General features: G+C 40.6%; 1 protein-coding gene and 1 long non-coding RNA gene across 3 annotated transcripts in view; one reads left to right on the plus strand and one right to left on the minus strand.

The window, feature by feature from the left end:
- LOC128645747 (uncharacterized) overlaps positions 1-22,655 on the minus strand; it is a 198,344-nt gene that overhangs the window by 20,603 nt on the left and 155,086 nt on the right. Inside the window, exons 1-2 of one of the 2 annotated variants that reach the window (XR_008400137.1) lie at positions 19,340-19,419; positions 18,797-19,156 (exon numbers count right to left, since the gene is read on the minus strand). This is a non-coding gene — a long non-coding RNA (uncharacterized LOC128645747). Of the gene's footprint in view, positions 1-18,796; positions 19,157-19,339; positions 19,420-22,655 lie in introns of those variants that run through there. The other variant, XR_008400138.1, reaches the window with a different exon arrangement.
- The window catches only part of XKRX (XK related X-linked), a 59,586-nt gene continuing 55,734 nt past the window's right edge, over positions 18,804-22,655 (plus strand). Inside the window, exon 1 of the mRNA XM_053698966.1 lies at positions 18,804-19,123. Within this exon, the coding sequence (XP_053554941.1) occupies positions 18,804-19,123 (320 nt within the window). The remainder of the gene's footprint in view (positions 19,124-22,655) is intronic.

Consider the following 22,655-nt stretch of genomic DNA (forward strand, 5'->3'; position numbering starts at 1 on the left):
TATGAGTGTGTGTAATTGGGTGTATGTCTGATAAGCGTGCTTATGAGTGTGTGATGTGCTTGCATATGAGTGTGTGTATGTGGGTGTATGTGTGATGTGCTTGCATATATGTGGGTGTATGTGTGATGTGCGTGCATATGAGTGTGTTTGTAAGAAGGTATATGTGTGATGTGCGTGCATATGAGTGTGTGTATGTGTGATGTGCGTGCATATGAGTGTGTGTGTGTAAGAAGGTATCTATCTGTGTGATGTGCGTGCATATGAGAGTGCTTGGAAGTGGGTGTATGTGTGATCTGCTTACATATGAGTGGGTGTATGTGTGTTGTGCGCGCAAATGAGTGTGTGTGTGTATGTGGGGACTGCGTTCATATAAGTGTATTTCTGTAGTGCTGGATGTCACACATTGGAGGATATTTACAATCCCTGCAGGCGGCCAGGTTTCATAGCAAGGTAAAATTTAATTTTGCACAAGAGGATTCTTGCGCAACGCCATCCCCTGCTGTGGTGTAAACAGTTGCACTATAGTACAGCATTTCAATCACCTTGAACAAGCGAGTTAAAGGGACAGTCAAGTCCAAAAAAAACTTTTATGTTTCAAATAGGGCATGTAATTTTAAACAACTTTCCAATTTACTTTTATCACCAATTTTGCTTTGTTCTCTTGGTATTCTTAGTTAAAAGCTAAACCTAGGAAGGCTCATATGATCATTTCTAAGCCCTTGAAGGCCGCCTCTGATCACATGCTTTTTTATTTGCTTTTCACAACAGAGGAGAGCTAGTTCATGTGAGCCATATAGATAACATTGTCATCATGCCCGTGGCTTGTGGCAGACACTGCACTAATTGGCTAAAATGAAAGTCAATAGATAATAAATAAAATATCACATGATCAGGGGGCTGTCAGAAGATGCTTAGATACAAGATAATCACAGAGGTAAAAAGTGTATTAATATAACTGTGTTGGTTGTGCAAAACTGGGGAATGGGTAATAAAGGGATTATCTATCTTTTTAAACATCAAAAATTCTGGTGTTGACAAGAAATGGGGGTGGGCTGCTTTCCTTAAAATGCCTAGGCCTATTTTGTATCACTCTGTCACACACACCCCCTTCACCCTGCCACGCTCACCTGATCACATTAACCCACTAATCCTGTCACACTCACCTTCTCTCGCATTATCACACTCCCCTCCCCCCAACCCTGCCACACTCACCCTATCACTTTAACCCAGGGGTGCTCAACCTTTGGCCCTCCAGATGTTGTGGAATCTCCCATGATGCTTTGCAAAAAATATGGCTGTAAGAGCATTATGGGAGATGCAGTCCATAACATCTGGAGGGCCAAATGTTTGAGCACCCCTGCATTAACCCCTTCAATCTGGTCACTCATTCTCCCAACCATGCAACACTCACCCTGTCACTTTACCCCCTCCCAATCCCACACACTCACCTCCCCTCGTCCTGTCACACTACCTCCTCCAACCATGCCACACTCAACCCCAACCCATATCACACTTACCCTATCACATTAACGCCTTTAAACTTGTCACACTCTACCACACTCACACTGTCACATTAACTCTCCAAATCCTGTCACACTTACCTTACCTCCCCTCGCCCTGTCACACTCCCTTCTCCAACCAAGTCACATTCACCCCAACCCTGTCACACTCATATGGTGATAAAGAATACTTATTATTACATGCCTACCAACATTTCTTGTGTCCAAAGAGGGACACTATGGTTTTGGGGAGTGTGGCTGAAGGTCACTGCTGAATGTCTCTTGGTCTTGTGCAGAGCTTTGGGGCGGGGTTATAATAACGCCCCTCACAGGCCAAATGCACCAAGTGCTTGCAGGAGCACTGACAGATCTGTGCATAGGCGTGCTCTCCTGCATGCTACCACTGGGGGCAGAATTATTATTGTGCAGCGACACCTGAGGACTCATGGGCTAGGTGCAGCATGAGAAAAAAAAACATTGTTTAAAAATGCTTGTGAATCTGGCCACAGCAGCTGACAGCCTACCGGGTATTCTCTCAGTATCCCGGTATGTCAGTCTGGCCCTGGTTTAGCCTATTCTATGGAAATGCTATGCTAAGCTAAATGATAGAAAGGGATTTCAGTTGAGGGGGGGCTAGCCCAATGATCACCCCTCCCCCGCATGCAAACTAGGATTGTGAATACCGCCTCTTGCGTGATAGATATAACGAAAAAAACAGTTGATCTAACCTGATCTAACGTATATCTATCAAAATCAATAAAGTTTAGTCCATATTTCAGTTGAAGGGGGGCTAGCCCAGTGATCACCCCTCCCACACACAAAAACTAGGATTGTGAATAACGCCTCTTGCGTTATAGATCTAACAAAAAAAAACTGTTGATCTAACCTGATCTAATGTATATCAATCAAAATCAATACAATTTGGTCCAGATTTCAGTTGAGGGGGGCTATCTCAGTGATCACCCCTCCCCCGCACACAAAATAGGATTGTGAATACCGCCTCTTGCGTGATAGATCTAACAAAAAAAAAACTGTTGATCTAACCTGATCTAACGTATATCTATCAAAATCAATAAAATGTGGTCCAGATTTCAGTTGAGGGGGGGTAGCCCAGTGGTTACCCCTCCCCCGCACACAAACTAGGATTGTGAATACCGCCTCTTGCGTGATAGATCTAACGGAAAAAAAATGTTGATCTAACCTGATCTAACGTATATCTATCAAAATCGATCAAATTTGGTCCAGATTTCAGTTAAGGGGGGCTAACCCATGATCACCCCTCTCCCGCACACAAAATAGGATTGTGAATACTGCCTCTTGCGTGATAGATCTAACAGGAAAAAAACTGTTGAGCTAACCTGTTCTAACGTATATCTATCAAAATCAATAAAATTTGGTCCAGATTTCAGTTGAGGGGGGCTAGCCCAGTGATTACCCCTCCCCCGCACACAAACTAGGATTGTGAATACCGCCTCTTGCGTGATAGATCTAACGAAAAAAAAACTGTTGATCTAAACTGATCTAACGTATATCTATCAAAATCAATAACATTTGGTCCAGATTTCAGTTGAGGGGGGCTAATGATGTGTTATAGATGGGGAGGCATAAATAAAGAAGGCTCATTAGAAAGTAATAAATGGGGAAAACGGGCATGAGGCATGAACAAAAAAATGAAATTGTGAAGAAAGGGTTAACTGAACTGTTAGAGGAATAAAAGGAGGGTGAAAATGAGTTCAGGTGTGCACAATGTTAGCTCAGCTTGTGCAAACACACAGACTCACACAGCTGGAAATACAAATACAGTTTTCTAGTATTCAATGCACAAATATAATGCTGATATATATATATATATATATATATATATATATATATATATGCAGCAGCTATACATTTTTATAATGTGCAGTAAATGGCAAAACAAAATGTTAAAGGTAAGGTTCGTTCTGCACCTACTGACTGGACTGGGTATATGTCCAATAGGCAGAACTTTCAGAACATGCTGGGTGCATACCCCTGAAACGTGTACCCCAAAACTGAAAGCAAAATCAATTCTGCAAATGCTTACCAGGACCTGGCAGGTGCCTCCAGTCCATCCTGTGTGTGCAATCCACTATCATGTTTTGTATGAAGCTTCTACACATAGCTAGCAGCATTATTAAAGGGACATTGTAGTGTGAAATGGTATAATCTAATTAATTACAGCATTTAATTTTAGCACTGCTTACCGTGGAACTCTGTTTAACCTTTACAAATGGATTGAACACATAGGTAAAGTCCTGCTCGACAGCTGCAAGCTTTGCAGCTACTGAGTTGAACACAGCCAGGGACTGGTGGGTTGTGCGACTGCCACAGCCAATTGGCTAACTGGCTATTTACTGCTCAAGACTAGCCATTATCTTCTCCACGAGTAGTGCAAAAATCATATATGCCAACAAATTACGGCAATGTCCCTTTAAAGGCCAGCAAGGAAAGCTGAAATTAGGACAATAGACCTGGAGGGGCCTTGTGAGTTGCTGGGGCTTGTCATCTACCAACCAATGGCCTTAAAAAAATATGCCATTCTATGTTCTTAGTGTTTGCATATAATGAATAGAAATAGCAACTGGTAATAATTGTGCAATCAGTATTTCATATACCCACTCAAATAATAATCATACACAGATACAAGAGTTTTTCATGTTTTCATATGTTATCGGATGATAAAAAAAATTGACAGTAATTTATGCTTTTTTGTCAAAAAAGAGTAAGACAAAAGGCAGCATTCACAAAATACAGGAAGTAATTATTCTGCTACCCAAACAAATGTCTACAGCACTGTGACAATTTTTAAAATGAAACAATGTACTCTCTGACTCCTAAGTTCTGAGTTAGGGAAATGATAATGTTAGGCATGCTTCAGACATGCTTTGTGAGTATCATACGTATTTGTTTCCTAAATACTGCAAACCAAATACCATATATAAACAATAATTCACATTGTTATATATACAAATTCTCTATTCTTCCATTATAAAGTATTTTTTTCCTGCAGAACTAAGCATAGAAAGGATCCCTAGAGGTAAAATCTCTGCTCCGTGGGGGCGTGCCCAGGCAGTGGCCATAATAGGTTGGAATACCAGCAGCTGCATTATGAAGTTTTGATAATCAACAGTTATCTTTGAGATCTTGCATCATCTCATCTTGGAAACATTATAAATGATCCTGTTAAAGGGGAAGTAAACACCTTGTAGTTCCAATACATTTCTGTTGTGCTGTTATAGAATAACATATCAATTTTTAAAGGGCCACTAAACTCAAAATCTTTCTTTCATGATTCAGATAGAACATACAAATTTAAACAACATTACAATTTACTTCTATTATTTATTTTGCTTCATTTTTTAGATATCCTTATTTGAAGAAAAAGCAATGCACATGGGTGAGCCAATCACATGAGGCTTCTATGTGCAGCAACCAATCAGCAGCTACTGAGCATATCTAGCTATGCTTTTTAGCAAAGAATATCAAGAGAATAAAACAAATTAGATAATAGAAGTAAATTAGAAAGATGTTTAAAAATGCATTCTCTTTCTAAATTATGAAAGAAAAAATGTGGGTTTCATGTCCCTTTAAAACAAGTAAACATCCATTTTACTGCCGTTAATTTTCAGTAGCCAAACTCCACACACCATTTATCTTATTCAGGGGAGCCAATCTGGGTTTAAGTCTGCAGACAACAAGGCTAGTCACTGTCATAAAGTTAGTATAAAGTAAATTGTTTTGCAGTTGTTATCTGATAAAGCCAATTAGGGTCAGGTATATAGCAGAGTTAGCCTTGAGAAGTCAGCAGGGTGCAATCTAAGTTCTGAGCATTAGAAATTGCTAAATTTTGAGAGCTAAATGACATAAACATAAATAATGAAGAAACTTGTATAGAGCTGCAACAAATAGTGTGGGATCAGTCGACAAGTCTATAACTATTAACTACCAACTCTCTATTTCAGATTAGCACCAGAAATTATAATCAGTATTTGAGCCACTGAGTTTTATTAATTTTTACCGGGTGAATAAAAAATGTAACTTTTTATTACAGTTTAACAGGAGAAGTAGCATAGGCCTCTTGCAGTTCTGAATTATCAGTTTCAGGATGCAGATAAGGGTTATTATTGATGAGCCTTTAAAAACATAAATTATGCTTACCTGATAATTACCTGCTTCATTCATTGCTTATGGGAATTAAAAACCTGGCCACCAGGAGGAGGCAAAGACACCCCAGCTAAAGGCTGAAATACCTCCCCCACTCCCCTCACCCCCCAGTCATTCTGCCAAGGGAACAAGGAACAGTAGGAGAAATATCAGGGTATAAATGGTGCCAGAAGAATAAAATTAAATTTAGGTCCGCCCACTGGAGAAACGGGAGATAGCAGTGGACTCTCCTCCCACAGATGGAAATGAAATTATCAGGTAAGCATAATTTATATTTTTCATCTTAATGGGAGGAGAGTCCACTGCTTCATTCATTCATTAATTACTTGTGGGAACAAATACCCAAGCGCTAGAGGACACTGAAAAAAAAAAAACCAGGAGGGTAAAAGGAGGCGGACCCTAATCTGAGGGCACCACAGCCTGCAGAACCTACCTCCCAAAAGCTGCTTCCGCCGAAGCAAAAACAGAAAATTTATAAAATTTTGCAAAAGTATGTAAAGAAGACCAAGTTGCCGCCTTACAATCTGTTCCATAGAAATTTCATTCTTAAAGGCCCAAGAAGAGGCCACAGCCCTAGTTGAGTGAGCAGTAATCCTCTAAGGAGGCTTATGTCCCGCTGTTTTATAGGCCAGACAGATAATGCTCCTCAACCAAAAAGACATTGAAGTGGAAGAAGCCCTCTGCCCCCTGTGCTTCCCTGAATACACAACAAATAAAGACGAAGTCTGCTTGAACACGCCACCAAGAGTAGTGCACCCAGGACCTTCGTAAAGACTCTTGGGGCAGTCGCCAGACTGAATGGTAGAGCCACAAACTGGAAGTGTTGGTCCAGAAAAGCGAATCTTAGGAATCTGAAGTGTTCCCTGTGGATTGGCACATGAAGGTAAGCATCCTTCAAATCTATTGTCGTCATGAATTGTCCCTCTTGAACTAGGGGCAGAATCGACCTGATTGTCTCAATTTTGAACGATGGGACTGACAAAAACTTGTTTAGGCACTTTAAGTTCAGAATTGGGCGAAACGTGCCCTCCTTTGGGACCACAAAAAGGTTTGAATAATACCCCAGACCTCTTTCTGCCAGAGGTACTGGGACGATAATTCTGAGAGAGGAGAGATCCCTCACACATCCTAGGAAGGCTTCTCTCTTCTCTGAACTTGATGATAAGTTTGACAGGAGGAATCTGCCTCTGGGTGGATGAGTCTTGAATCCTATCCTGTAACCCTGTGCTATGACCTCCAGAACCCAAGGGTCCTGAACGTCACTTATCCAGGCCTCCGCAAACAGAGATAGTCTGCCCCTAGGCGATCCAGAGACGGATCGGGGGCCGCCCCTTCATGACGATTTTGTCTCGGCGGGCTTCTTGTTCTGCTTGGTTTTGTTCTAAGAGTTAGCTGAATTCCAAGATCCCTCTGACTGCTCTGTTCTCGTGGCCGGCTGCTGGCGTTGAGACTTGTCCGCACGAAAGGGAGGAAAAGTAGACCCCTTAGGTTTATTCTTCTTATCCTGCAGCAGGAAAGCACCCTTGCCACCTTTGACCGTGGATATGATAGAGTCCAGGCCTCAACCTCAGAGAATCTTTCCCTTAAACTATAGTGTAAGTATAGTGTAAGTAATCTAGACTTGGAAGTCATGTCAGCTGACCACAACTTTAACCACAGAGCCCTACGGGCTAGAACTGGAAAACCTGATGTCTTAGCATTCAGGCGAATAACCTGCATATTCATCACAGATGAACGAATGAGCTACCCTTAAGGCCTTAATTCGTTCCTGTACCTCCTCAAATGGGAGTCTCCACCTCGACCATACCAGACAGAGCGTCACACCAATAGGTAGCCGCTCCAGCCACTGCAGCCACAGCTGCTGCAGGTTGAAAGATGAACCCCGTGAGTTGAAACATCTTTCTCAACATGGAATCCAATTTGTTATTTATTGGTTCCTTGAACGAAGAACTATCTTTGAGCGGAGTAGTTGTTTGCTTAGCAAGCATGGAGATAGCGCCATCCACCTTAGGAATGGCCCCCAACAGCTCAAGCTGCGAGACCGGAATGGGGAATAGCTTTTTAAAAGAAGTAGAAGGAGAAAAGGACGAACCAAGTTTCTCCCATTCATTCTTAAAGGGACAGTCTACACCAGAATTTTTATTGTTTTAAAAGATAGATAATCCCTTTATTGCCCATTCCCCAGTTTTGCATAACCAACACAGTTATATTAATACACTTTTTACCTGTGTGATTACCTTGTATCTAAGCCTCTGCAGACTGCCCCCTTATTTCAGTTCTTTTGACAGACTTGCAGTTTAACCAATCAGTGCCTGCTCCCAGATTACTTCACGTGCACAAGCACAGTGTTATCTATATGAAATACGTGAACTAACACCCTCTAGTGATGAAAAACTGTTAAAATGCATTCTGAAAAGAGGTGGTCTTCAAGGTCTAAGAAATTAGCATATGAACCTCCCAGGTTAAGCTTTCAACTAAGAATACCAAGAAAACAATGCAAAATTGGTGATAAAAGTAAATTGGAAAATTGTTTAAAATGACATGCTCTATCTGAATCATAAAAGTTTATTTTGGCCTAGACTGTCCCTTTAATAATATCAGCTATTTTAATGGGGACCGGGAAAGTCTGTGGCACCACCCTGTCCTCGTAAACCCTATCTAGCTTAGAAATCGAAGGTTCCTCTAGTAGTTTCGGTTCCGGACGGATAGCTATGTTTCATCTTTTGCTTGCGCTTAGCAAGGCGTGGTAAGGCATTGAAAGCCGCAGAAACCGCCATTTGTAACTGATCAGTGAAATCTTACGGCCAAAGGGCCCCTCCCGCAGGAGTTTTAGTAGTGCCCTGGGGTGCTGCATGTGCAATCGGAGATTAATGTAGGGAACGCACCTTGCGGGACGGAGAACCCTCAGAGGTGGACGGCTCAGTTGTACTAAATCTCTTAATCTTTTTAGATATAGCAATTTTATCAAAGCATGTGGAACAAAGTTGAGCAGGCGGATCAACCAGAACCTCCTCACGATAGACACAGTTATTAGTTTTAATTAAAGAGGAAGTACCCTCTAACATATCAATCAGAGTCTTCCTGTCAGGGTGCCAGGAATCAGACAGACGAGAAGTGCAAAAATAATTACACCTTTATTAATAACAAAACATAATAAAAAGTCAACAGGACAGGTCAAACAACAAGCTAGGAGTCAAAGCCAGAGCTGGTAGTCAGACGAGCCGAGTCAGGAGCCAAAGCGAGTAGTCAGACGAGTCGAGTCAGGAACCAGGAGGGACGTCAGACTGCCAGGTAATACACAGGAACTCACAAACAAGTCTGAGGCAACGCAAGGGCAAAACATACTGAACAGAGGCCCTTTAAATAATAAGTAATGACATCACAATACTGAGACTGCAACCTGTCTCACACGGATGATGTACACCAGTCTGGCCATAAGAGGGCGTGCAGGAAATGATCAGTATCAGACACTCTGCACCAGATTCAGTAAGAGTTAAGTAAAATGGCTGCCAGCAGCACATGGCAAACAAAGCAGGGAAAAAACCCTGACACCTCCATAGCTTGCGCCTTTATTGTGGACTAGATAAATATTAAATGGCACCTTTATATCCCAATGGCCGGGGCACTCACTACCTCCTATGACCCGGGCCACAGAGAAAACACTTTGTCTCCTACAACCGCCAGTCAAGATGAGGAAGTTAAAGCCACAACCGGTCACATGGAGTACCGTGCAGGAACGCCCCTGCACTAAAGAGAAAAACGCGCTAAAAAAGGACCTGCGCAGATCTCTCAATAAGAACTGTTTGCACACTGATAGAGCCTCATCTCACACGTCGCAGCATTAGCGCAATAAACAATATCATGTACAAATCCCCCCAGTTCAATAACCCCCTTACCGAGGGTATTACCCTTAATTCTATACAGATAAAAGGAGACACACTGTGACCCTGTCTTCTTATGTTATCATATGTGTATAAATTAAACAATCTTACCAGAATCTATGCCGTGGAACAGGAACATGGCCTTTCAAGTGTGACAGGGTAGTAGCATCGCTCCTGACATGGACTTGAGAGCAGAAAGCAGGCAGCGAAACTCATCAACGCTGATTGCTTATGGAGCTGTTAATCTGAGTCGGGATGGTTTAGCAGAAAGACTCTCCCTGCGTCTCCGGACTCTAACTTTCACCCATGCTCTCACTGAGAGGCTGACAGGATTACTTAAAACTCCAGTCCCATACTGAAGAGTACTACCCTCCATAAGAGACTGCTCCGAATCTTCCGACACTTCTCTGCCAACCTCCTGTGACGAAAGGCAAAGAATCACTGGGGGATGAGGGGAGTGGGGGAGGTATTTAAGCCTTTGGCTGGGGTGTCTTTGCCTCCTCCTGGTGGCCAGGTTCTTAATTCCCACAAGTAATGAATGAAGCAGTGGACTCTCCTCCTGTTAATATGGAAATAACACTTACATGTACCATATACCTGGCCTACAAGACACTTGCTAGACTGCCCATGATTAACTCAGTGTCAGGATGTAGTATTTTCAGAATCAACAAACGGAGTTGAAGCATTTAGGGTAATAATATTATCAGTTAGGGCCTGAGAAATGCTTACAGGGAGTCTTCTGTATGCTGATACTCTAATTACACATTAAAGAATTGTACAGTAGTTATTAACAAGCTGATATTTCATATAGCTAAATGGTGAACAGTACACAACGGTCACAAAAGAGCAAAGTGTTATGAATCACCACTCCTATGTTATCTTTAGAAACAGAAATACATTTATCAGATTACTGAAAATGTTCAGGCTGTAAAGGGTATTAGTGTACGCCCCTCACTCATGCTGCTGTATTCCCTACGAACAAACCGTACCAGCCTTCTCACACATATGCAGCTGTGCTTGTCTGTCATCCACACACTAATGTTTACAGCCTCACACAAAACTAGTAGTGTATGCTTCCCTTCCTTCACTTCCTTCTACAAACACAGAGGCTTTAAAAACCAATCGCAGCACCAGCCTCCATATATGTGAGTGCCAGCCTGCACCCCACATGACACAACAACACCAGCCTCCATATATGTGAGTGGCAGCCTGCATCCTACATGACACAACAACACCAGCCTCCATATATGTGAGTGGCAGCCTGCATCCTACATGACACAACAACACCAGCCTCCATATATGTGAGTGGCAGCCTGCATCCTACATGACACAACAACACCAGCCTCCATATATGTGAGTGGCAGCCTGCATCCTACATGACACAGCAACACCAGCGTCCATATATATGAGTGCCAGCCTGCATCCCACATGACACAGCAACACCAGCGTCCATATATATATGAGTGCCAGCCTGCATCCCACATGACACAGCAACACCAGGGTCCATATATATGAGTGCCAGCCTGCATCCTACATGACACAGCAACACCAGCGTCCATATATATGAGTGCCAGCCTGCATCCCACATGACACAGCAACACCAGCCTCCATATATGTGAGTGCCAGCCTGCATCCCACATGACACAGCAACACCAGCCTCTATATATGTGAGTGCCAGCCTGCATCCTACATGACACAGCAACACCAGCCTCTATATATGCGAGTGCCAGCCTGCATCCTACATGACACAGCAACACCAGCCTCCATATATGTGAGTGCCAGCCTGAATCTCACGTGATACAGCAACACCAGCTTCCATATATGTGAGTGCCAGCCTGAATCCCACGTGACACAGCAACACGAGTCTATATATATGTGAATGCCAGCCTGCATCCTACATGAAACAGCAGCCTCCCTTCTAAAAGCCAGTGGTGCTGCTAACTTCCCTCACATAGGGCCCGATGATCTATGGGTCTCGGATCTGGTGAAATTAATAAAGAATGCTCGTCTGTACTTCTATTTCCCTGGTGGAATGATCTAAGGACACTTTTTACTGTGAAAACAGGGTGTCTAGCTAAGGAGCATATACTGTAAGAAAATAAAAAATAATAATAAAGTTTGTATTTTAAAAATCTTACAAAACAAATAAATTACCTATTCACACAAATATGCAGGAAAAAAAAAAGTATAGTTTAGGTGCATCAAAAATCATAAAAAAAATTGTTTACCAAAAATCATATTTTATCAAAAACATAACAATTGTACTCAGGAATAAATCATATTAAAGGGACATGAAATTCAAAATATTTCTTTCATGATTCAGATAAGGCATCTTATTTTAAACTACTTTTTATTTAATTTACTTTTATTATCTAATGTTCTTTGTTCTCTTTGTACCCTTTGTTGAAAGGCATACCTATGTAGGCTCAGGAAAAGCAAAGCACTATTGGGAGCTAGCTGCTGATTGGTGGCTGCTCATATTACATATTCTTGTGCTTGGCTTACTTACATATTCACCCCTGTCTGCCCGAGCTCTCCTCTGGCGGGCAGCAATCCGCTGCCGGAATTTAACATTGCATACGAGCACTCCTTTGCACCCCTTACCCGCACACAACCAATCGGGCAGGAGCTGTCAATCACCCTGGTCGAACCTAAGAGGTGGAGAACAGAGTAGGGAAGCAGCGGTCTGATGACCGCTGCTTGATAAATCCTCACTGTAGGTTCTCTTGTGCGAACCTGCAGTCAAAGGAGGAGAAGGGCTTGATAAATCGAGCCAAATGTGTTTAGCTAGTTCCTAGTAGTGTATTGCTGCTGCTTCAACAAAAGATACCAAGGGAATGAAGCAAATTTGGTAATAGACGTAAATTGGAAAGTTGTTTAAAATTGTACGTGCTATCTGATTAATGAAAGAATTTTTTTTGGTTTTATGTCTACTCCAGAATTTGTATAGTTTAAAAAGATAGATAATCCTTTTATTACCCATTCCCTTTTGCATAACCAACACGGTTATATTAAAGGGATATAAAACCCAGAAATCACTTTGAAATGCGTAATTGTTGTTTTTTTATAAAATGGGCTGAACATGATCGTTCCATGGGCGTATATGAAATTGTCTTTAATTCCAACGTAATTCTGTAAAGATTTTCACACTACAGATATCACAGTTTTTTCTTGCAAACTAAAAAGTGGCAAGCTGTTCTCAAAACACTCAAAATACTTCTAACTCTAATAGAAAAACACCTGCATTCAAAGATATAGGCAATTGTAAGATGCTATATGCACTGAAAACAGTGTAATGTGATTTATATTGGCTGCAGGAATTAATTTTTAAAGGGTGCCCCCTGCTCACTGCTAAATTTGCTCTACTAAGTGTCCCTTTTCAGTGAGCTCCATTATTTTCAATAGAAGACAGGGACTGCCCCCTTTTTTACGATAATTTCACCATGGCAGCCCCTGTGAGGGTCTGCATGAAAGAACAAATCTGAACTTGCAAGGTTTAGCTCTCATTGGGCCCATAGAGTCAGTGTCAGCCTCTCATAATACACTATCAGCCAATTCCCACATGGAGAATCACCACTGACAGACAGAAGCCTATTTCTTGAATTAAAAAACAAGAGTTAGTTTTAGGTCATATTATGAAACTCTGTATAACATACAGTAAGAAGAAGTTACATATCAGCACCCCCACCCATTTGTGGTATGCAAGGATAGGATACCATGGATAACACAAGCACAGAAAAGCTTACAGCCTGTGGCTATATTAGGCAATGAATGATCCCTGAGCTGGAGATCGGGTCATAGAAACAGAAACCCCCAACGGAGGGGAGGGATCCTCCTTACTGTATAAAGGGCAATGGAAAGAAGACTTACTGTAAGTAAAAATATGTACAGAGAGAAGAGACAAAATAAGTGATATAGGAACTTACAAAAACAAGATGTATGTAAATGTATTAAGGCTCTATACCCCAAGGGCAGGAGAGAGAAACCCTTTACAATGTTACTGAGGAGTTTAAGATCAGATGAGGCAGCTGAGACAAATAATGAAGGCTGTTTAAAAGAAACTAAAATTATTATTTATTACAGCTCAAAGAGAGTATTTTAAAAATGTTAATTAAAATATATCACTGCTATGAGTAAATCTGTTTGTTGCTTTTATATGTATGGAGGCATATCAGTTTCATATCAGACAAGGAATAAACAATAATTCCCTCGGTATGCAGCACACATTTCCTATTAGTTCCAGAATCAATTTAAACAGCTCTAACGTTTTCACACAGAAAATACTGTAACTTATACAACTGCTCAATATTTTTATTAATGGGAAGAAGTTAAAAGGACATGAATGTCAAGATTAAACTTTCATAGTTCAGATAGCCCATGCCATTTTAACAGACTTTTCAGTTTGCTTTTATTATAAAAATTACTTTTTTCTTAGTATGCTTTGTGAAATGGCATACCAAGGTAGGCTCATGAACAGCAAGGCAGTTTAGGGAGCTAGCTGGTGATTGGTGGCTATACATGGATACATCTTGTCATTGGCTCACTGGGTGTGTTCAGACAGCTCCTAGTAGTGCACTGCTGCTCTTCAGCTGAAATTTAACCCAGAGCTGGCTCAAGACATTGTGCTGCTTGGGTCCAAGAACAAAATTACACCCCTCAACTCTCTGTATTACAGACTAAACCCAACCAGAGTCAATTGTCTCAGAGTCAGATTTAAAGGACCAGTATATACAGTAGATTTGCATAGTCAACAAATACATGATAAAAAAACAATGCAATAGCACTCAGTCTGAACTTCAAATTAGTAATAGATTTTTTTTTTCTGACAAATTCCAGTTATTTCTATTTCATCTTGTAAGAATATATGTATAACAATACTGACACCATCATTTTGTCTCATAAATTTTCTTAGACTCCATTTTAAGAATGGTTTATTAAAGCTTATTATGCTGTGAGAAAAAAAATATGTTGATGTTCTAAACTGAACACTTTATCTCAATAATTTGTCCAATGGCCTTGCTATATGTTGGGCGGTGCGCCCAGGTACACTTTTATTTAACACTCCTCGCTCATTAAAAATACTCTTTTTTATTTCTTATTTTAATGAAGTTCTTTGTTCTAAGCATACTGTGTAAAATTGTGTGATTATGATTACGTCATTGTTTAACCCCATATACTGTTACCATTGTCTATAAAAGTATGTGATGTCTTATAATAAACAAAACAGTGATTGGACTTTACTTGCTGGCTGTCTAAATGCTGTTCACCGAGATACTAGTAACCCATTCAGTTCCAGGTGAAAGTGTAGAATACTGCTAAGTGTCAAGTGATACCCCAGGCTATAAGATAACGCCTAACACCTCTCCCCCTGTATCACGTGACAGCCATCAGCCAATCACAAATGCATATATATATATATATAAATATAATGTGTGTGTGTGTTCTTTGAATTCTTGCACATGCTCAGTAGGAGCTGGTGACTCAAAAAGTGTAAATATAAAAAGACTGTGCACACTGCACAGTTTGTTAATGGAAGTAAATTGGAAAGTTGTTTAAAATTACATGCTGTATCTAAATCATTTTTGTTTCATTTTTACTTGTATCCCTTTAAATTCAGCAGATCATAAATTAACATGAGACCATTCAGATGGGCATCATATGAAATGAATTTCTCTTTAAAACATATCCTGAATATGCTCTCCCTGTGTACTACCCCTTACTCACCTGGTCCAATAATAGAGCCAGCCTTAAACATTTATTTTATGCTGCTGCTTTGCATCAAGGAAGTTAGAGATAATTTAGGATTTGGTGGGGGGGCAAGAAAACAGAATATTTTTCAGTTTAGCGGGCCCACAGTATTTTGAGATGCAGTAAAAGCCACTTTAGGTTGACAAATATAATAACACACCGAGAGGTTTGAAAAGAGTGGAAATTACCGTAGTGGTTAAAATATTCTGTGACATGTATGGACAGGGTAAGGCTAATAATAAGGTAGGTTCAGGTAATATATATATTTGCCGTGCCCCCAAACACGCAACCATATATCTATCTATGGCATGTAGTTATGCGGGACAGGCAATGCCAATGCCCCCACCCATGCAGAATGAAGAAACATTACATAAGGGATGATCTGGGGCATTCAGAGGCAGCTATGGATGAGTGGGGTTGGTAAGGATAGATTATTCAGGGAATAATGGGTAATAAAAATGAAACTGTAATATTTTTCTTTTAGTGGTGAATGTAGCCATATGACATACATAACGTTACACTGACACCTTAGTTTTACCTTATCCTGGCTGTCAGTAAAGTGTTATGAATACACAGCTCTATGCTACCACACACGTATGGTTTTGTATAGTGCATTCATACAGGAAGGGAGTTAGGACCCAGAAGCACACAGCATACACCTGCTGCTACACATCAGGGAAACAAACAGCAGACACAGGCGGTGATCGGCAGCAACACAGAAACAGTGAAAGAAACAAAAGGCAGAAACAGAAACTGCAGAATAAACACTGATCAGAAAACCAGAACTGAGAAGGAGAGAAAATAAGGTGAGGACAGAGAGGGGCTGATAAAGAAGCTTTTGTAAGCAGAGACAACTTGCAAGTGAAAGGGACAATGAGGTGCGGGGGAGACAGAGTGGTGGGAGTAGGAGGGGTGTAAAGGGTCAGAAGTGAACATAACGTGGGGTTAGGGTGAGTGCATACTGATACTGGAGTCAGGTTTAGTGCATGGGGAACGGAGTGTTAGACTCAAATAAGGGGTGAGTAAAAGAGCATAGAAAGGGCACATGGAGACATGACGATGTGAATAGCAGAGCTGGAGGAATGATGTTGAAAAGCTAAATGTAATTGTAAGTGCAGGGGAGGACAGTCAGCTTTTAGCCTGGGGCAGCTCTATTATGGAAGAGAGGGTTTCCCAACTAAAGTTTTCAAGATTCACTAACTTGCCAGCTGTTCAGGATATCTGAATTACAGCATAGCTCTGTGGTTATCAAGCTATCCTGTTGTCATCCATAGTAATTCTAAATGGCTGGCTTGTTAGTGGATCCTGTCTAACTACACCAATAATACATGTTTTTAAGTTAGTCTTCAAAATGATAAAAGGACCAGTAAATACATTTGATTTGCATAATCAGCAAATGCATGATAACAAGACACTACAATAGCCCTTAGGGGGCGATTTATCAAGCTGAGGCGGACAGGGGCGTACATACGCGCCCCTGTCCGCCACAGCTCGCTTCTGGCGGGATGAATTCCCCTGGCGGAATTCAGCATTGCACACAAGCGCTATTTTGCACTCGTGTGCAATATCGCCCCCTGCCCACGCACAGCCAATTACGTGTTGGCAGGAGCTGTCAATCTCCCCGGTCAGAACTAGACTGCGGAGATTGAATTTTGCTACTTTAGAGGTGGCAAAAGATTAGGGAAGAAGCGGGCTAATGACAGCTGCTTGTTAAATACAGCGTGCAGGTTCTCTTGTGAGAACCTGCGGCCGTAGTGAGTCGAAAGGCTTGCGAAGCCTTTGATAAATTGACCCCTTAGTCTGAACTTCATATGAGTAGTAGATTTTTTTTCTGACAAATTTCAAAGTTATGTCTATAACAAATGCATATACGTATATATTCTGTGAATTCTTGCACATGCTCATTAGGAGCTGGTGATTTAAAAAGTGTAAATATAAAGACTGCACATTTTGTTAATATAAGTAAATTGGAAAGTTCTTTAACATTGCATGCTGTATCTGAATCATAAATGTTTAATTTTGACTTGAGTGTCCCTTTAATATGGGGATATAGGAGTAGTTGCCGTCTAACTCCCTATTGCAAAGTCCAGTCCAGCCCTCCCCAGTCAAAACCTTGGAGAGATGAAGCGGAAGACACTAGAGCAGGGGTTTTTAAACCTGTCCTCATGCCTCCCTAACAGGCCAGATTTTTGGGATATCTGAACTGTAGTACAGGTGCAATAATCAGCTGATTAGTAAATATGATTTTTAACCTGCTCTAACCCAAAGTAATCCTGAAAATTTGGCCTGTTAGGGAGGCCTGGAGACAAGTTTGGAAACCCCTGCACTAGAGAAATTAGTTTTGAATTTGTGATGTGTACTGTTAATTGATTCTAAAAGAACAAGGTAAGTAAAGTAAATGTTATAAGACAAATAAGAGAGCTTGAAGATATGGGGTGTCAGCATGGAGCTATGAAGGCAATAACATAGTTTTACAAGGGTAGGGAGGTGAGAGCATGTGAGATGGGGGGTTGGTAATGAAGACAATATAGAACGGGGAAGCAGTGTAGGTGTATAAAGATGTAGCTTAGACATAAAATAGAAGCTGTAACATGAGTATAGCAAGAAAGCATAAAGGGTAAAAAGGGTGGAACTGAGTGAGAAATTAGAATAGTGGCGCGAGGCCTAGTGCATTTCACATGAGGGAAAGGAGAACGAGAGCACAGTTATACTGAGACAAGAAAATAGAGAGATGGGGCAAAAGATTCTGGAATGATGCTTGCAATAGTGAAATGAGGTGAAATGTCTAGAGAACTGGGAAGGGAATTACAGACAATGTTCCTAATGAGAAGATGTCCATGGTAAAATGAAGATAGTGTACAGGGGATGAGGGTAAGGGAGGTGGTTGGGTGGGCTCAAAGGCAAGAAGAAAGTAGGGTAAAATCCTTAAAAAAACGAGGGGTGGGCAAATACATTTGGAGGTGGGAGAGGTTAGAAAGGAATATACATGTGGTATAGTTCATATGTGAAGGTGATGGTCATGTATATTGTTGATTGTGGGAATGAGTTGAAGAATAGAAGTCAGAATGGGGATTACTGAAGCATTGCAGAACAGATCTGTAACCGGATTAAAAACTCTGTCTTCCAACCAGGATGCACAAGAATATGATCCCCCGTACTTAGGACACTATGATTTGTTCTCTTACACAGAGGAATGGAAGGAGCCACCTCATGGATCAGCACCAATTCATCTACTATCAGTTTACTTCTTTGTTTGTCACTGCGACTATAAAAAAAAGTTTGTTCTCTATGGGCATCACCAGTTATTTAGTGAGAATATAAAAAGCCTTCGGGACTCAGTGGAAGGCCTCTATGCATCCACTATTACCTCATAGAGTATTTTGGAGTACAGTTATCAAAATATTTCCATCCTCCAAGAGAGGAGGGTGGGATTGGCATTACGTTTTTTTACCCAGAGGCCTTTGCACAAATTTACTGGCTTACCTGAAGAATGGACAACGTGTGTGAGAACTCCACACCTTCCAAGACTGGGGAAAATGGAAGCTATAAGGAGGTCAGGTCCCAGACTCATCCTCCTTTCAGCATCTTAACATCGACTCTGCTGTTCTGTACAGAGATGGTTGCAGCAGCAGTAGTGGCTGCAGGGTATAGTCATTCAGAGGATGCAGTGTGGATGTCACTCACTATTACCTTTATGCTTATCCCCTCTGTCATGGTCCAGCTTGCACTGACTTTCATTCATAGGGACCTGGGGAGAGACCGCCCCCTGATACTCCTCATGCACCTGCTTCAGCTTGGGCCTCTTATCAGGTATAGTGATCAATTTCTACACATCATGTCATGCTGTAAATTAATAAAACAGTATCAGTGATGTATAATTACATTTGTTATATCTATCACACTGCATTGTGTACTTGGTATTCACTATTAAGGAGCTGTGTTGTATGAATATAGCAATTATCTATAAACTTCTAAGGAAAAAACAAATGAAACTGATTAATAGCATGCTGCTCTGCATAGTAGTACCAAGTATTTAGCAATACACCACAAGATTAGCAGACAAAAATGACAATCATGCACTGTGAGAGCTGTTTCTCCTGTTGCTGACACACCCAGCATGATCACTGCCTTTCTGCATGCAGTAATTATGGGGAGTGGCTGCTGATACCCTCCCCTCTTACATTCACAAAGCTGCTTTTATGTAATTTCTGAGAGTTATTAACTTACAGTGAATGTACACAACATACATAGTGTTATTACACATTTGAAGTCTGTGCTTCAGATCACACTATATGAATTAAAAAATCTGTGTGATCACCTTGTACTGAGATAACTTCTACAACTTTAATATTAATCTTATCTAACAATTATGTCACATTAAAGGCAACATTATTATTTTAAATAGTTAACCTTACATAAATTATATTTTCCCAACTTAGATTAGAGAAGGGTTAAAGGGACAGCATACCGTAACATTTTCTCCCTTTTTTAATGTGTTCCCAATAATAAATTTAACTGCTGGAGTGTATTAAAGGACCTGCTTGTGAATACTTTATTTTGTCATTTTAAATTCCTGTGGAAACTCCCGCCTATACTGAAAATGTCAATACTGCAGTAATGTCTACAGAAAAGCTATGTAAACAAAAACATCTGAAGAAATCTAAATAGTGTTTCTGAATCAGAATAAATACAGTGGCCTATTATCTGCTGCTTGCTTAAATACACTGCCCCTTTGATACTTCTATAAATATATATACACACACTATATGGCCAAATTTAGGGTTGCCACCTTGGCCATGTTTTCCTGGACACTTATGAGTTACGCATGCTGCAGGGTAAGCAGGGCTGAACATGTATTGTGTTTCTGGACATCACATGAATAGTGCTGATAAACAGCACAATACATGTTTCTCCCTGCTTACCCTGCAACATGTGTAACTCATAAGTGTCCAGGAAAACATGTCTAAGGTGGCAACCCTAGTTACACATGCTGCAGGGAGGAACATTAAAGGCTGTGACACTGCAAGAGGAGCGGTGTGCAGATGTGGCTGTTGTACGTGCACAGTGTGTCCTGCCTTTTCATCTCCTGAGCACTCTGCTGCGTCAGGTCGCGTAGCTGAGTGCTCAGAGATGAAATATTTGAACTTCAGAAGCGACGTGGTGCAAAGCAGCTGCTTTGCCTTGCACTGAATCGCTTGCAGTGTGTCACAGCCTTAATAGTGCTGTCCAGGGTCACTATTTGTGTGCTGTTCAGCAGCACAATGCATGTTCCCCTCTGCACACCCTGCAGCGTGTGTAACTCATAAGTGTCCAGAAAAACATGGCTGAGGTGGCAACCCTATGGCCAAAATATTTGAACATCCTTACTAATTATTGGGTTCAGATATTTCAGCCACACCCATTGCTAACTGGTGCATAAAATCTAACAGCCACAAAATTTCCATAGACAAACATTGGCAGTACAATGAATCGTACTGAAAATCTTAGTGACTTTATATGTGGCACTGTATGGGATGACATTTCTGCCCTACTAGATCTGCCCCGGTCAACTTGTATGCCGTTAATTTTGAAAAAGATATAATTCTCAAAGCAAAACATTGAGAACAGATATTACAGCTTGAAAAGAACCATTTTGTATATTATGGTAGATTTTTCTCATCAGACATGTAAATAAGTGCACACAAATGTTGTTTAAAGTTGGCAGGTGTGAGATCTGCATGTAAGACTAGCAACTTTCAACCTTGAGGGCAATCACGTTATACAAGGCTTTGATCCATCTGCTTATAGGGTTAATTGCAGTCATATAGTAAAGTGCTGTTAGGGCCAAACAAAAATAGATACTATTTAGGATTCATTAGAATTTGTTATTTAATGCTTTACTTAAAGGACCATTAAAGTGAAGGTAAACTTTGATGAATGAAAGCCTGTTTTTTTTAAAAAAAATACTATTAAAAACAGGGGCACTTTTATTCATCAAAGTTTAGAAGCAACTGTTTTGATTAAAAACTTACCTTTGTTTTTTTTTCACAGCCAGAGCAGCTTCCCCACCCAGAGATCCTCTCTTCATACATCAGCAATGACTAATCCAGCTTCCTCCAATCACGGCATGGCCTCAGGCAATTACTACCCTGGGGGGAAAGCCGTGATTGGAGGAAGCTGGATTAGTCATTAATGATGTGTGAAGAGAGGATCGCTGTGTGGGGGAAGCTGCTCTGGCTGTGCAAAGAAGAGAGGTAAGGTTTTAATCAAAACGGCTGCTTTGTAAACTTTGATGAATGAAAGTGCCCCTGTTTTTAGTAGTATTTTTAAAAAACGGGCTTTCATTCATCAAAGTTTACCTTCACTTTTAAACTTGGCAGTGGTTATATAGCAAAAAGAGCAGACCCCTCCCCCCCCTTCCTCTGTATATGAAAATACTCTTTACACAAACAGGAGCAAGCTGGAGTAAATAGGTATACATCAGTATACTTCTAAAACATTGGGGCTTGGTTAGGAGTCTGAAAATCAGCACAATGTTATTTAAAAATAAGCAAAAAAATACATTTTTAAAACAAAAAAAACCCTGTATAGACTATATAAATGGATTATCTACAAAACATTTATGCAAAGAAAAATCTACTGTATAATGTCTCTTTAAGGGAAGAGATAAGGGCAAACTTCCCTAGTCTCTCTCAACTTCACATGTGCAGAGTTCATGCTATATCTGAATATTAGTTTGTGATTGGTTAGCAAGGATTCTTTTGTTCTGGGGGACAGGGAAATGAGTGAAATGAATAAACATAAAACATACTTATTTGACAAAATAAAGCTGCAGTTTCCATTGCAAAATTATTCTCAGATATGAAAGTTCAAAATCATGTAGTTTACAATTTGTATTTAGTGGTCCTTTAAAAGGACATTCAATGTTATTAAATACTTTACTTAAAAGGATATTCAAATGCAAAAATGACATAGCTAACTATAGGGTCGACACCATCTTTTAGAAAACCGTATCAAATTATTTATCTTGGTGTTTTTCTGTCAAATCACTAGATACGTTTTTTTTTCTAAAGGATTGCAATCGAACCCTGAATTTTTAATCCGAAAAAATGTAAAGTTCGCACAAAATTGCACTGATGCAATTCTGTGTAATATGAGTGCAAAAAAGGGGAGAGAGTTTATATTTTGCAAACCCTCTTGCATTGTTGCTCTCCACTTGCATTTTGGCCCATACCTGGGATCAGTAAAGTAATAATGACATTAGCCAATAAAAGGGGAACACCTAGGTCTGACCTGACAGCCTTTTTCACTTTGCTTTTTTAGTCCTTTTACAGTTTCCACCATAAATGTTGATATATTTTAT

Source organism: Bombina bombina, chromosome 1, assembly GCF_027579735.1.
Source record: "Bombina bombina isolate aBomBom1 chromosome 1, aBomBom1.pri, whole genome shotgun sequence".
Classification (NCBI taxonomy): Eukaryota; Metazoa; Chordata; class Amphibia; order Anura; family Bombinatoridae; genus Bombina; species Bombina bombina.